Raw genomic sequence first — 13,694 nt, 5'->3', positions numbered from 1 at the left:
ACTCTAAAGCAGTTAGGAATGCAGCTTCCACCCTTGGCAGTTCTTTGAACTGTAGGTCTGCATTCTCTAAAGAAGCCTTTCGAGTTTACACCCTCACATGCTCTCTGAGGCTTAGCTCCAATGCCAGTACCTCCCACCTGTGCGCCCCTCCCGCCTCTGGACCCTCCTCCTGACATGGGCTGGTCCTTCCTTTACTCTTAGTAACTCAAAAAACAAAACAAAACAAAACAAAACAAAAAAACAAACATACAGCCACTAGCAGAATGAACCCAATTCACAGTCAATCACTTCCCTCAGATCACGAGACAAAAATACTCGCACACACTGAAGGCAGAGGGAAAGTGTGAATTGTCACAAAATGTCACTTTCACTAAGATGAACACTTCCTGCAAATTCTGACAGGCACCAAGAGGGGGGGAGGGGAGTGCTGGGGCAGCTAGCTTCACAGAGGCTTTCTTACCGCAGTGCCAGGGAGAAGGCCGCTGTTAAAGTGCTCTTGGACAGACAGGGCCGGGCTCTGGCCAGGCCTCGGGTCAGCAGTATCTGAAAAGAACAGTCAAACTGTCAGGGGCCAGGGCATGGTGGCGCATGCTTTAATCCCAGCACGACAGAGGCAGAGGCAAGAGGATCTTGAGTTGTTCCAGGCCAGGCTGGTTACACAGTCGACCCCTTCTCAGACAAAACAACACAAAGGAGCAAACACATAGAAGGAACACTTCAGATAAACCCTGCATCAGAATGGAGCTTGAAAGGAAGGAAGCTTCTGGGTGTGGAGGTACATTCTGCTCATCCCTGCCCCAAATATTATGCTGAAGCATTTTCATAATGAACAGCCAAGAAAATGAGTATCTGTGTGCTGGGTGTAGTGTGCCCCTGTAGTCCTGGCCTCCTGGGGTTTGAGCACAGCAATCCCCAAAAACAGGGAGTGAAAAAGTCCATGTCAAACATGACTGAAGCATAGTATCCACTGATCCAGCCAAAGGCAACAGTTGACACCTAAATGTTTTGCCACCAACTACCATGTTGTGGAAGTGTGACAATGAGCTGGTAGTCAGCCCACCCAGCACTGGGCAGAAGGAAGAGGCAGATCAATGTTCCTTTAAATGCCCCAAAGGCCCATGGTACCCCTCAAGTGCAACGGGCTTCTCCCCACTCTCCAGCCTGAGACTTGGCATCACATACGGGATAGTGAGAGGGTCATCTCAAGTAGCTGAGGAGGAAATACACCAACCCCTCCACAAAGAAGCTGGAAGAGCCCTGGGGCCTCCATCCGAGCCAGCAATGTCAGCCACAGCCATTAGACAGGACATTCTAGGGGCTCAGTGGCAGTCCTCCCACCAAGACCACAGCGACCAGAAGGGAGGGAAGAGGACACTGTGCATTCAACTCTTCCTGCAAAAAGTTGTCTGTGAGGAGGACGCAAGGCATATAAACCCACAGAAAAATCTAATTCAGGTGTCACAGACCTGCAACACAGAGTAGAATCCATGCTGGTTCAGATGGCCCATTATATTTGCACAGATGTGGTTTAGGGCTGGCCGAAGGCTCTCACCTAAATGAAGAAAACAAATTGAGAAGACAATCTCTTGCCACAATACAACCAGTTTATACTGGTCAGAGGACCTGGCCTCGGTGGGGAGGGGATGGACGACTAGGAAGGTGTGGAACTTAGCTGTACGGAAGTGGAACTCCACTGGAGGACATGTGTCCCAGGGTGGCAGTAGGTTTTGGATTTTATACCCCCGGCCACTTTCTGTCCCCTCTGCTTCCTGCGTACAGATGAAAGGTTCCCCATGCCACACCAGTCAGTCCCTAGCTCCTGCTGCCAACCTTTCCCTGCCATGGTGGACTGTACTCCAACCCCAACTGTCAGCCAAAAGGGACCCCCTTTCTTCTCCCAGCTGCATTTGTCAGGGTGTTCCGGCATCTGCACCCCAGGCCACGGTCCCAGTGGAGGAGACATCCTATCTAGATTCCTGATCCCTTGGGGCAAACCAGAGCCCTGGGAGACCCATTCCCACAGGTCTGGCTCAAGTGCTACCTCATGGGTTTGACCCCTAGCCAGAAGAAACACAGCCGGCACTTCGTTCTAAGGCAGGGCTGCGCCTCCTCTCCCTACCAGGACATGCACTCTCCCAGCAGGGCTCAGAACTCGATCGCTTTAGGACCCTGTCCGGAGTCCAAAAAAAGGCATGAAACAAATCGTTCCTGCTCACCCAAGGCAAGGCACAAAACAAACATCCGCTATGTATTTTAGACCACCCCTTGATAATTCATAGCACTGGGTACAAAATAAATGCTCGGGAGCTTGCGGCTATAACACACCGAGAAGTAATGGCAAGAAAGAGTCTGGATGTGTTTGCTACAGATGTGACAGTTCCAATCTGCAGCTGGCTGGCTCCACGGCTGCAGAAGCTGTTCCTGCTTGGTGGCCACCTGCTCTCCAGCTCTCCAAGACTGCTACATGCTGCACTTGAGTGTCTAACACAGCACTTTGGGATGTATGAGGCTGTTTGCTGAGTGTGTGTCAAACACTCGACAGTTTCTAGGGAAGACGGCAACTTCACAGTAAATGTAATGGGCATAACTGTATTATTAAAACTATTTAGGATCTACTTTTATTTTATGAGTGCTCTGCCTGCATGTATGCATAACACAGGTCAGAAGAGGGCTCTGGATGCCCTGGAACTGGAGTCATGGGTGGCTATGAGCTACCATGTGGGCGCTGGGACTCCAGCTCAGGTCTTCTGGAAGAGCAATCAGCGCTCCTAACCCGAGTCACCTCTCCAGAACCTTTCTGTTATAGAGATTTTCCTGCCTCTGCCTCTCAAGTGCTGGGATTAAAGCCCTGCGCCACCATTGTCCAGCTTAATGAGTTTTAATAATTTAATACAGTGAAGTCCATCATTCACAGGGGTGATGGAGAGTGTGGGAGCGTGAGAAAGGAGAGGGAAACAAAGCCTTTACACAGAACTTCAGAGCCAAGACCCTTTCCACACATGCTAATGTACACTGGACTATACAAAGCAGCCTGGCAGGAAGCATCAAGTGGAGGGGGCGCAGCCCCCAGCTCATGTGGCCAAAGCTTCTCAGGCAGCGGAGCTGTCCCCTCCCCCCTCAGTAGAAATGCTGGTCGGGAAAGATTTTTCAATCGGGTCCCACACACCTTTTCCCCGGAGAATCTTCCATGTTGAATTGTCTGTGAAGGTGACAAGCATGGTGAGGTGCAGCGTGATGAGCTTGGAGTCTTGTAAGATTTCTGGCTGCAGACGATGGAGTAGGGTTAACATTCACGCCCCAGATCCCAGTCCATGGGGCATGTGCCCCACTGTGCAGCCAACTCACACGAGAATCCATGCAGTATATTCTAGACTTCCAGGCTGTGAATACTTCACCATGAGATCAAATGCTGCCAGGAATGGAGAGCTGAGCATCCTGGGAAACAGGATCCCAGGCTGCCTCAACCTGTGTGCCCACAGCTAGAGCAGGGCAGTGACAGAGGACAGCTGCAACAGACTGATGGGGACTAGGGGGTCCAACCGAGCCCTGCTACTTACTGGCTGTTTGACCTTGGAGAAGTTCAACCCCTCTGTGCCTCGGTTCCCTTATCTATTCACTAGGGACAACAGCACTATTTTCTTCAAGGGTTTTATGAGAAATAATGGCTTACTGAACAGAGACCCGAGAACAGAACCCTGAACGTAGCTCAGCCCAGGTTCTGTTGCTGCTTCTTGTAATTTTATGATTGCCCTGTTTTGCAAGAGTGAGCCAGGCAAACTCTCAACTGTGTTCTAGGCTCAGGGAATCTACCATACATCCACTGCCCAAAGACCCCAGAGGTACTTCAAACCCAGCTCACAGCAGGGAACATGTGGAGGACTGGCAGCCTGAAGCCCAGAGCCCTGGCTCTAGTCCCATATCCCCTTTTGCACTTGCTTCTTCATTTTTCTTTTTCTTTTTTCTCAGAATGTTTTACAATTTATTTTTTGAAGTGTGCATGTGTGTCTGTGTGAGTGTGGTTGTGGGGCTGTGTGCACATTAGTGTGGTTGCCCACAGAGCTGTAATAACAGGCAGCTCTGAGCTGCCTAATGTGGGTGCTGAAGATGGAACTCGGGTCCTCTAGAAGAGTTGCCAGTGCTTTTAACTGCTGCGCCATCTCTCCTGCCTGTTCTTAGATTTTCAAAGAAGGGCCTCTTGGCAGTGAGTGATCCATTGTGGAATGCAGATATAGAAAGTAGGTCAGAAAACCTGCCTGACTCAAGTCAGGGTAGTGTGGAGGAACCACCTGCCTGCTTGGCCCTGAGGCATTCTGGTGGGATCTCAGCACTTTAAGGATGGGGCATGTGTGAAGATATCTGCTCTGTACCCAACGTCTCACCTGACAAGCTGTGACGTGTAGCTTGCTACTGGCTCATTGCCTTGGTAGGGCTGTGGTGAAAGCCATGCATCAGCTCTCAACATGATCACTGGGGACTTTGGGGACACTTCACCAATCACAGTGCAAGCTCTGGCTCCTATGGAAGTGGCTGCTCATGGTCTACTCCCGTCCTGCCCACCTCCATACAACACAAGAATGGCCACAGGACCATGAGAGTGTCTCTAAGATGGGTTCAGGGTCCAGCCCAGGATGTTCCTGGAGCTTTAGAATTCCCTGGGATTTCCTTGCTGGGTAAGGAGGCCTTCTTTCCTCTGTAGTCAAGACAGGGCAGGGGCAGAGTGGAAGGGCAGAACTGTGACGATGTGATTACAGGAAAGACAGAAGGATGAGCCCGAAAGTGAGAAGAGACAAGACAGCTGCCAGGCTTTAGATACATTCTAAAATGGCTCTTCTTGCGTAGCTTGTCACATGGAGGAGTTCTCAGGCTGTGGTTCTGTAGGCTACTTTTAACAAGAGGCCTCATTAGTATCACAATAGAGACTGCTGTACTACAACATAAAGAAATCACTACACCAAGAGAATAGAAGGACAGCTTCCTGATTGTTGGGTTTTGTGCGTGTGTGTGAGTATGCTCGTGTGTTTGAGTGTATCACTGTGTGTGTTTGAGTGTGTGTATGTTGTGTGTAGGGGGACTATGCATGTGTGGTCTATGTGTATATGTGGTATGCTTACATGTGCAGGCAGGTCAGGACTTTCAACGTCTTCTCCTATTGTTCTCTCTCGTATTTTTTGAGACAGGATCTCTCACTGACCCTGAAGATCAGGATTTCAAAAGGCTAGGCTGGCTGGCCAGCTAGCTCCTACAGTCCACCTGTCTCTGCCCCATTGCTGGGCTTATGGACACTCACGGTCATGTCCAAAGTTCACATGCTCGGGATTCACATTCATGTCCTGTTCCTTGCACACCAAACACCCTCACCCACTCAGTCACCTTCCTGACCCTGAAGAAAGTTGCTTGGTATGGAGACCATGGCAAATGTAACCAGTGTTTAATGTGCTCCTGAGACAGTAATTGCAGCATCTGCCCTCCTCCCTCCCAAAGGCAAAACAGAGAGAGAATGACGGTGACTGAGGCGCCAAGCGGGGACAGATGTGCTGGTTTGGGTCGCGGGTTGGTTTACCTTGAGCTGTCCAAGGAGCTCACAGCAGTACCACAGGATGCTCTTGACCTGCTTAATCCACAGCAGAGTGATGTCCTTGGAAAGAGCCAGGGACACGTACCATACCTACAGGCAAGAAGGGCAGGAGCGTGGGCGGTTATGGGGCTGTGTAACACATGTTCTATTGAGGCAGGGGGACTGGCTGGGTGAGCAGGTAAAAAGCAGCACACTCTTTAACACCAAACCCAGACACTGAAGAGCCTAGAAATGGCTGGCCTTTACCCTCTTGAAGAAACACAGCTTGGAAGACGAGGACCGAAGCACCACTCATGCACCGGATACTCGACTGCCTATCTGTACAGTGCACTGGGCAGGACCTTTCGACCACGTAAGCTCACCCGCTACAGCCTGCAGGAGACCCTCCAGCCCACTCACCTTCGGCTCATTCTCTGCATCCATGCTGCTCAGGATGCTCCGACACAACTTTTCCAACCTCTGGAGGGGCAAAAAAGCCAGCTGTCAGTTTTCCAAACTCACCGAACGTGAGACAGGGAGCGAGTGTTTGGTGGGCACGCAGAGCACGCAGGCAGCGTGTCAGGTGGTTCGTACACACATGACCATGTTTAATTCCTGCTTAGAGACGCAGATACAAGAGAGCACAGGGCTACAGGCAGGTTTTAAACCAGTGGCTTACAGAACTCATGAGGCTTGGAGATGTGTTCTTTTAATCAATGCACTTCATAGAAAAATCCAGAATGGTGCTTCTTTTGGTCCCACTCTGTGTTAGCCTGTCTTGGCCTCCCAACTCCCACCATTCCTAGCCATGGCTCCTTTTGGAAAACTGGGCTTGGACTCTGCAGACTGGCAGCTGTCTTTCTTGCCTGTGACCTACACTTTGTCCCCCTGAGCACAAGCTCTGATGTCTGCCTTGCAGCCATCACCCAAAACCTCTTCAGTTATCATTTTAACCTTGATACGAAAATCAAGTAGAAACTGGAAGAACTGCTGACTCGGCTGTTCTGGCCTGGCATCTGCACCTGAGGAGGGTGCAGTGATGGGGTCACGTCCCAGAGCCTGAAGGTCCTCATCTTTGTGACCATTGCTGCTTTTCTCTCTGCTGGGCTAGGAGTTCCATGACGGTAGAGACCTTGCATGTCTGGTTTCCCTTTGGGGCTCCCCAGCGGTACCCTGAGTGTGGTCATAGCACCTACTGCTTCCCCATCATTCTAATGCCACAGCAGCAAAGTGGAATGTTTTATGATGTGAATGATGATAAAGAAGATGCCAGCACTTAATCTTAATCAGAACATCAAGCGTGACTCAAGCCTCCAGCACCCTTCTGGAAAACTGAAGCCTGGGCCAGCACTGCCCCTCAGGCCAGGGCAGGGAGCAGACGCCACTGCTCTCAAAGAGCCTCACCACCATGTGCTGACCACCATGTGCTGCCTGGTGACCCCCGTTTTCTATGGTGCTGTCTCTAGCCTCTTTCGCCATGTCCCTCAGCTGCCTGATTCTTACATGTGAGGATCATTCCTATCTCTAACAGTGAACGTGCAGAGACCCCCAGAAGCATGGCTGAATCTCTCCAAAGACTGCGGGCAGCCGTGACTTGTGCCTCATGTAGGTGCCTTAAACAGAAGGGCCTGAGCCTTCTGGAGCATCAGGTCCTGGCCCATAGAAAGAACCTGGATGTGACTGTCAGGGCTTACCTCACTATCCTCCTTAGTTTTATATACAAACAGCAGCTTCCTGGCAATCTTAAATATACAAAGTGCACTTCTTTTACTTGAGCCAGCATCATCGGCATTAAAAAACTCATCTATCTCTCTCCTAGAGTGGGAAGGGCAAAAAACAGAAACAAAGAAACGAAATTAAACAAGCGTTCTTAATCAGGAGCATCTGGGAACCTAGCACCCTAGGACAGCAGCAGGAGCAGCATCTCACCTGAGGTCTCTGTGCAGCTGTCTCCGGCAGAGGAAGCTGCGGACCAGAGCCTGAACCATCACGGCCGAGCGCTCCCGCTCCTTTTGCACCAGCCTTTCTTCTCGTGCCTGCCGGGCCTTGTCGATGAACCATGCTCTGGAGGTCTGAGATACAGTGAACATGTCTGCAATCTGACACGAGCCCTGTGAGGACAGGAGAGGAGCTGGAGGGTCACAGTGTCACGTGCACTTCCAGATAGGGGGCTGAGGCCCGAGGGGCAGACCTGGCAGCGGCTGAGGCACTCAGTGGCCTCACGGCTCTCCTGACACACTCAACTCCCTACAGCTCCTTTCACACCGCTCACGGAGACCAGGGCCACCACGGCTGTACTAAATATCACATTTTCTTATAGATTTGCAGAGCGGAGGCGGGCTCCCTGCAAGTTTAAAGAGCGCACAATGTATGAGTCAACCCATCCAGAGAGCCAGTTAACACCAGGTGTCAAAGGTCCCAGACGTTTGCATTCTCCGCTACGTTCCCCATACTTAGAAGACAGTAAAACATACACCTTCCATCTTGGCAGGTAAAGACTTGAAGGAAGAAACAGACATTATTATGTCGTCACCACTTTGGTTATGCATTTACTGGTGCCTGTGCTGTGCCCAGCCACACACGAAACGAGGTTTTGTTTTGTTTCGTTAAGACAAGGTTTCTCGCGGGGCTGGAGAAAGGACTCAGAGGTTAAGAGCACTGGCTGTTCTTCCAGAGGTCCTGAGTTCAATTCCCAGCAACCATATGGTGGCTCACAGCATCTATAATGAGTTCTGGTGTGCAGGTATACATGCAGGCAGAATACTGTATACATGGTAAAAAAAAAAAAAAAAAAAAAAAAAGACAGGGTTTCTCTGTGTAGCCTTGACTGTCCTGTACTCTTTGTAGACCAGGCTGGCCTCAAACTCACAGAGGTCCGCCTGCCTCTGCCTCCCCAGTGCTGGGATGTGTACCACGACACATGGCTAATTTTTTTCGATATTATTATTTAAAAATGTTTAATTGGATTTTATTTGAGCATGTGTACATGTACACACACACCAGTGCCACAGTGACGCCGTCACCGCTCTGAGGCCTGGGGATGGAACTCAGACTGCCAGGCTGGACAGCCTGCTGTACCACGGTGCTTGGAATTAAAAAGTTACTGTGTGTTGCTAGTATGTGTATGTGTGGTGTATTAAGCGTGTGTTAGTGTGTGTGTTTGTGTACAGTGTGTGTGTTACTGTGGACAACTGTGTCATGGAGCAGGTGTAAAGATCAAAAAACAATGTGAGGGGTCAATTTTCTTTCCATGGGTTTTGGAGCTCATTTTCAGACGTCTACCCGAGCCATCCACACCTCTACCAGTCTGCCCCTCTACCACTGAGCCACCTCGGCACACACCAAGGGTCGTCTTTACATTTACTGGGGCCAGAGAGCTGTCTCCTGGGTTAATAGTTCTTGCTGCTCTTGCTGAAGACCCAGATTCAGTTTCCAGCAGCCACGGTAGCTCACAACCACCTGTCACTCCAGTTACAGAGACCCGATGCCGTCCTCTGGCCTTGGGGCCCTGCACACTCACAATGCACACACATGCACGCAACACACTCAGATACCTAAACTACAAGGAGAAACCTTTTTAAACGGCGCTTTTATGTTGTGTGAGCATGTGTGTGTGTGTGTGCGTGCACACACCAGTACATGTGCGTGAGTATATGCACACATGGAACGTGTCGGGGGGACAGAGGAAAACATGCAGGTGTCAGTAGTCTCTTTCCACCAAGCAGGCTTCAGGGATCAAACTCAAGGCAGGCTGGGCAGCCACTGAGCCATCTTGGCAGCCTTCTTTTCAAGAAGCCATGGTTTTTGTTTGTTTTCTGCTTGTGTGTGTGTGTGTGTTTTCACTTGGTTGTTGCCTGTGTGTATGTTTTGATTTGGTTTTCACTTGTGCGTATGTTGAGTGTGTGCACATGCACACAGAAGACTTGCAGGTGATGTCATGTCTCCTCCATTGCTCCCCAGTTGATGTACGCCTTTTCATTGAACCCAGAGTTCACAAATCTGCTGTCTACAGATTCTCAAGTGGCCTCAGGGACCCCATTTCCGCCAGTGAAGTGCTGAGATTACAAATGGGTGCCACACCTGCCCAGCACAGACAGGCTCCGGGGATCTGAACTCTAGCTCTCGTGCCTGCACGCCAAAGGCATGTTCCACCAAGCATGTTCCCAGCTGACACGACAGCCCATTTAATCCGGACAGGGGACATTCCACATCACTTACTCCACAGCCAGTGGCGTAGAAAAACTGTTCCTCCTCACTGACAGGTGCTGTGCAGGGCAGAGATGAACAGTGACCAGTACAGGAATCTACTGCTTTTGCCCCAAATGGGTGGCTTTGACTAACAGCCAAACATACACAGCAGTGGTCCACTGAGCCTTCTAACTGGTGACAACTTCTTCTTTTCCTCCTTCTTACCTTTTTTTTTTTTTTTTCTGAGACACACTTTCTCTGTGTAGCCCTGGCTGTCCTGAAGCTTACTTAGTACAGTAGGCTAGCCTCAAAGTTGTGGCGCTCCACCTGTCTCTGTCTCCCGAGTGCTGAGATCAAAACGCCCAGCCCCAAACACACCACCATCAGCCCAGGTGACTGAACCATTAACATGAATCATGCACAAATCCAGATTTCTGGAAAAGCATCTTTCACCACGTTAATTCATTTGACGCACCAGCCACTTCAAAACACATGTAGAACAAAAGGTGGAACTAGACTTCTGTCACATGAGCACATCGAGAGACCTCTGTAGCCCCTTCCCACCTGACTCATACCTGTCAGACCACACCCAGGAATCTGCTGACATACTGACTGGCCTACGGTTAGCAATTCTCAAGATAACGGTTGTTTTGTGCATGCCAACCGAACACACTACCACAAAGCTCCACTCCCAGCCAGTCCCATCAAACCTCCTGAACCAGCGCAGCATAGGCTGTTAGCCACAGGATAGGGGGAAGCTGACTGAGAGAGGGAGCTGTTCCTAGCTGCTCCCTCTTTCCACAGGGTCTGGAGAGCTCACCTGAGGACCTGCCTGTGCAGCAGAGATGCTAGGTGACCATCAGTGACCTCGTGCAGCCTCTGGCTTCAGAGGAGTTGGGTTTCTGGCAAAAGAAAGATTCAGAATTAGTACTGTTTTGTAGACATGGCATTGTAATGTTGCTGAGTCAGACACTGTGGCTTTTAAAACCCATCTAGGAGCCGGGCATGGTGGTGCGCGCCTTTGATCCCAGAACTCAGGAGGCAGAAGCCAATGGATCACTGTGAGTTCGAGGCTAGCCTGGTCTACAGAGTCCAGGACAGTCAAGGCTGCCCTGAGAAGCCCTGTCTGAAAAAAACAAAATATAAAAATAAATTTAAAAAATAATTCAACACCCTCGCACAGACATTCATGCAGGCAGAATACCAATTCACATAAAATATAAATTACTTAAAACACATACACACAGCAAAACACTCTTACATCTCCTCTAATTACACTCTACCTCAAAGTAACTCCAAGAGGTGACGCAAAGTAAAAGATAATTACCCATCACATTTTTTCAATGCTTTGAAAAAGGGTTTATGTCTCAGAAATGGAAAAAACAAAAAATGGCTGCCTGCCAGACGGCCAGCTCTTCTTGCAGAGATCAGGGTCAAGTTTCTAGCACCCATTGCTCTAGAGGATCCAGTGCCCTCTTTCTGGTCATGGGTACCAGTCATAAATATGGTGGATGTACATGTATGTATTCATAAAGAACACTCATACACCTAAAATTAAAAAATAAATCTTTAAACGAAGACTAAAGATGTCTCCTGTAGTAGGCAAGACAGAGATGCAGAAAAAGAGAGACCTCCTTCCAGTGGAGAAACAAATGACTTTGTGCAAAGTGTAACTGGCATTTTTGACTACCTCAAAGGTTTCACTTCTCCCTGAGGACCTCTCAGGATTTGATCCCTTTCTCAGGATTATCCCCATCAAAAATCTTATATATTGGCTTCTATTTACATTGCACAATAGCTTTGTGGTTTTCTTCATTTTCTTCTGTACCTTTTCCACCTGCATGGATCATGAATCAACTAAGACCCACAACTAAGTATCAAGTTCTCATTCCCCCGAAAGCCACAGAGAAACAAGAGCAAAGATGTAACAAGAAAGGCCTCACTCAGATCAGAGAAAACGACCCTCAGCCATTTTTGTCCAGATTCTACCGCTCATTTCACTGTTACTTAAGTAGTCTGGGTCCCTGTTTCTTGAGGATAATAACAATATTCAATCTTAGGGTTGCTAAAGGATTGCTTAGACAGTTGCCATTTTTGCCATTCTTTTTTTTTCTGGGGGGGGGGGCAGGGTTTCTCTGTGTAGCCCTGGCTGGCCTGGAACTCACTCTATACAGGAAGCTGTTCTGGAATTCAGGGATCCACCTGACACCACCTCCCAAGTGCTGGGATTAAAGGGGTGTGCAACCATGCCAAGGCAAGAAGTGGCATTCTTAACCTTAATTTATTCACTGCAGTGTTGAGATTAGAAATAAATGGGAAAATATTAATAACTGGCATTTGGAAGTTCAGCACATCTAAGGAAGCCTTACTATACTGTCCCTACAAAGCTTATAATCGGGTTAGGGAAGTAAGAGTTATATACGCAGAAAGATTGGGAAAGAGTAAGTTGTTAAGAATCCAGAGCACCTGGAAGGGAAAATAAGCCAAGTGTCCTCTAAGCGTCTCATCTAATAAGGGCAGCAACACTATGAGAAGATCAGTTCTTGCCTTAGTCTGGATTATACAGTTAGTTGGCAGCAGAGCCAACTTTTCAAGGCTAACAGACAAGATTCAGACTCTGCATTACTTCCACGCTTCAGGCAACCTGCTTAAAACCAATCTGAGAAAGCAGAGAAAGCAACAAAACTGTACAAGAGTCGAGACCATGAAGTAAAATAAATAAACTACTAAGCGATTTTCCTACATGGTAGAAGTAGCTATGTTTACAGGCTAATCGCCACCACTTAAGGGCAGGCCACATAACAGACACTGTAGACATATTTATCTAGGCCTTCCTTTGTATCAGCTCTATCCTATTAGACTACCACACGGCAATTTTAAAAGCTCAAGAATAGAAAAGAGAGCTTAAAGAAACCATTTGCAGTCCAAGATATTTCTCACAGAAAGCTACGGTCTCTCCAGATGGGGAAATGAAATGCAGATAGGCACTTGCCAGTTTCCTCCGGGTTCCTGAATATGGACCCCAAAGAAATCACTTACTGACAAGTGAAAGGATAAGGTTCAGGATTCCCACACAGAGAGAACGGCACAACAAAGAAAAGTCGAGAATGCCAGGCTCCCTTGTGCTAGGCTAGAGTCAAAATATGACCAAGCTGTCAGGAACCACACTAAAACGTACTATAAAATAACCTCTGTGAAGCAATCTAATTACTCCATTTACAAAGACGGAAACTGAGGGTCAGACCTAGGACTGATTCACCCAAGGTTACACAGCGAACGCACAAGACTCGAATTCCACTTAGGGTGATTCTAAGGTCCAACGCCTTTCATTGACACCAACATAAACAACAACAACAACAAGTCCGTCTCGTCCAGAAACAGTTGGCTGGTAAGGCCAGTTGCCTCAACGCGAAAGTCGATGGAAGGGGGCCACGGAGATATCCCTGAGCCGGAAAGTCAGTCCCCCAAACCACCCTCTCCGACTTCACTAAGCCAAGACTCGGCCCCAAGACAACCTCCCTCGGTCACTGGCCCCGCCACCCAGAGAATCGATCATCTTGTTCCCACTCGCTACCCGCTGGACGGAGATCTTTATCCGTTCGAGGGCCCCGCGCTCGGGGTCCCGGCCGCAGCTGCCGCCGCCTCAGCCTGATAACCCCGAGTTCGGCCAGACCCGGGGCAGCGGCCGAAGCCCGGCCGCCATCTTGCCCCGGGTGTTGTGCTCCGAACTCCGCCTGGAAGCAATTAACCAGTTCCGGGAAACAACAGTTCCGCACAGTTTCTTTGGCCAGGAAAAAAAAAAAAATCAAAAAACAAAACTCTCTTCATCCTGTCCTCTTCCTTGGCAGCCGAAAAAGAGAAACAGCCAGAAGTGGGATACAAGTCTGACTCAGCTAAGGGGAGGTGGAACCCACCCGAGAGGGAGCGGTTGAGAGGATGATTCCCCATCTCG

General features: G+C 49.2%; 1 protein-coding gene across 1 annotated transcript in view; it reads right to left on the bottom strand.

Annotated features, from left to right (window-relative positions):
* The window catches only part of Ube3b (ubiquitin protein ligase E3B), a 43,391-nt gene extending 29,941 nt beyond the window's left edge, over positions 1-13,450 (bottom strand). Inside the window, exons 1-9 of the mRNA XM_055605845.1 lie at positions 13,317-13,450; positions 10,563-10,644; positions 7,484-7,665; positions 7,249-7,369; positions 5,975-6,034; positions 5,561-5,665; positions 3,167-3,263; positions 1,467-1,552; positions 461-543 (exon numbers count right to left, since the gene is read on the bottom strand). Of these exons, the coding sequence (XP_055461820.1) occupies positions 461-543; positions 1,467-1,552; positions 3,167-3,263; positions 5,561-5,665; positions 5,975-6,034; positions 7,249-7,369; positions 7,484-7,644 (713 nt within the window). The 5' untranslated portion in view covers positions 7,645-7,665; positions 10,563-10,644; positions 13,317-13,450. The remainder of the gene's footprint in view (positions 1-460; positions 544-1,466; positions 1,553-3,166; positions 3,264-5,560; positions 5,666-5,974; positions 6,035-7,248; positions 7,370-7,483; positions 7,666-10,562; positions 10,645-13,316) is intronic.
* Between the last annotated feature and the right edge of the window lie 244 nt (positions 13,451-13,694).

Source organism: Psammomys obesus, unplaced genomic scaffold (assembly GCF_907164565.1).
Source record: "Psammomys obesus unplaced genomic scaffold, mPsaObe1.curated_primary_1811, whole genome shotgun sequence".
NCBI lineage: Eukaryota > Metazoa > Chordata > Mammalia > Rodentia > Muridae > Psammomys > Psammomys obesus.
Note: the sequence above shows the minus strand (reverse complement) of the source record. Positions and strands in the feature narration are given on the sequence as shown.